At 40.0% G+C, this 1,419-nt stretch overlaps 1 protein-coding gene across 1 annotated transcript; it reads left to right on the top strand.

Annotated features, from left to right (window-relative positions):
• The first annotated feature begins 485 nt into the window (after positions 1–485).
• HSPB3 (heat shock protein family B (small) member 3) lies at positions 486–957 on the top strand. Its single transcript, XM_005151952.3, has one exon. It carries the CDS (start codon positions 486–488, stop codon positions 933–935), a length of 450 nt encoding a protein of 149 aa, XP_005152009.2. The 3' UTR covers positions 936–957.
• The last annotated feature ends 462 nt before the right edge of the window (positions 958–1,419 follow it).

The following is a 1,419-nucleotide window of genomic DNA, read 5'->3' on the forward strand; positions in this document are numbered from 1 at the left end:
AATTAAATCTCTTCCTGCAGTAGCTTCCTATTTCGTTTAGAAGAAATACAAAGGTTGTATCTATTGCTATGTATCTCTTGAAAAAGTAGAATCATTAAGCTTCCATTTAAATCAAAGAATCTTTCACATTATTTTTCTGTTAATTATTCTTAACAACAAACAGCACAATATTGCAATAATCAGAGGTGCATTAAAATTTTGCTTTCACTGCTTATGCATGAGAGCTGTGCATGTGTTGAAGCCACTCAAGACCTCAGCACTATAAATAGTGCTCTATTGTTAGTGGATAAAAGATGAAACCAGTCTCCAGTCACTGGAGCAAAGCACGCCCTATTAAATGTTAAGCTCTGCCTGTGCTAAAAGTGAAAGGCAACATGAACCGATAAACTAGTCTGCGGGTAAGGCATATGACTGGGAAGAGTTTGCTGTGACTCTACAGCTTCCCCAAAGCGACAGGAGCAGCACCTTACCTTTCTGCCTCCGCAATGGCAGAAGCTGTTATTAGACACTGGGTGGAAACTCCTGTACGCTACCAAGAGCAGTTTGCTCTCCAAGAGCTGGAAGCACACAAACTGGACCACTCTTTATACGCTTTGCCAGGCCCTTCTACAACTGCACAGAGCAACAGAAGGTGTTCTGCAGAAAGTACAGCTGAGGCTGGGAAGAGTGGCCAGCAGGAGGAAAACACAGGCTTCCAGGTCTTGCTGGACGTTGTGCAGTTCCGCCCTGAAGATATCATTATTCAGACTTTCGAAGGCTGGCTCCTGATCAAGGCTCAGCATGGACCCAGGATGGATGAACACGGTTTCATATCCAGAAGCTTTACCAGACAATACAAATTACCTGATGGAGTGGAGAACAAAGACTTGTCTGCGCTATTCTGCCATGATGGCATTCTGGTTGTTGAAATGAAGAACTCTGTGGGAAAGAATTAGAACCTTGCCCATAGTTCATTGGTGAGATAAAACCATTCTTAATATAACAAAATAATATAATTTGAGCAATGCTGTAGAGTGTCGTAAGCATGTGGCTGTATTTACATTGCAGTAAAGGAAAATCTTTGTATGTATTTTTTCAGTATGCTGAGTTCATTGTTTGATGTGAAGTGTCAGACTGCTTGCCTCCAGCAACATATGTGCTGGAAAGCCAAGCTTTTTGAACAGCAGAGAATTTAAGCTCATCACAGCAGGAGAAAAATAAATCCACTTGATAACATACTGAAAATAAAGCACATTTATGAGTTCAGTAGGAGGAGCTGTATTTCCAAGGAATAAGCATTTGTCATACATAGTCGTAATCATTAAAGAAGAAAGACATGTTTTGAGTCTTATGGAAATTTAATGTATGTACCAAAAAATCTCTTTTTTAATTTTTGAGATGAAATTTTTCTTCCTTAGGGTCTGGAAAAGCAGACAAACG

This window comes from Melopsittacus undulatus, chromosome Z (genome assembly GCF_012275295.1).
Source record: "Melopsittacus undulatus isolate bMelUnd1 chromosome Z, bMelUnd1.mat.Z, whole genome shotgun sequence".
NCBI lineage: Eukaryota > Metazoa > Chordata > Aves > Psittaciformes > Psittaculidae > Melopsittacus > Melopsittacus undulatus.

Coding starts and splice junctions, on each gene's coding strand:
- HSPB3 (XM_005151952.3), top strand. CDS start 486: ATGGCAGAAGCTGTTATTAGACACTGGGTGGAAACTCCTGTACGCTAC.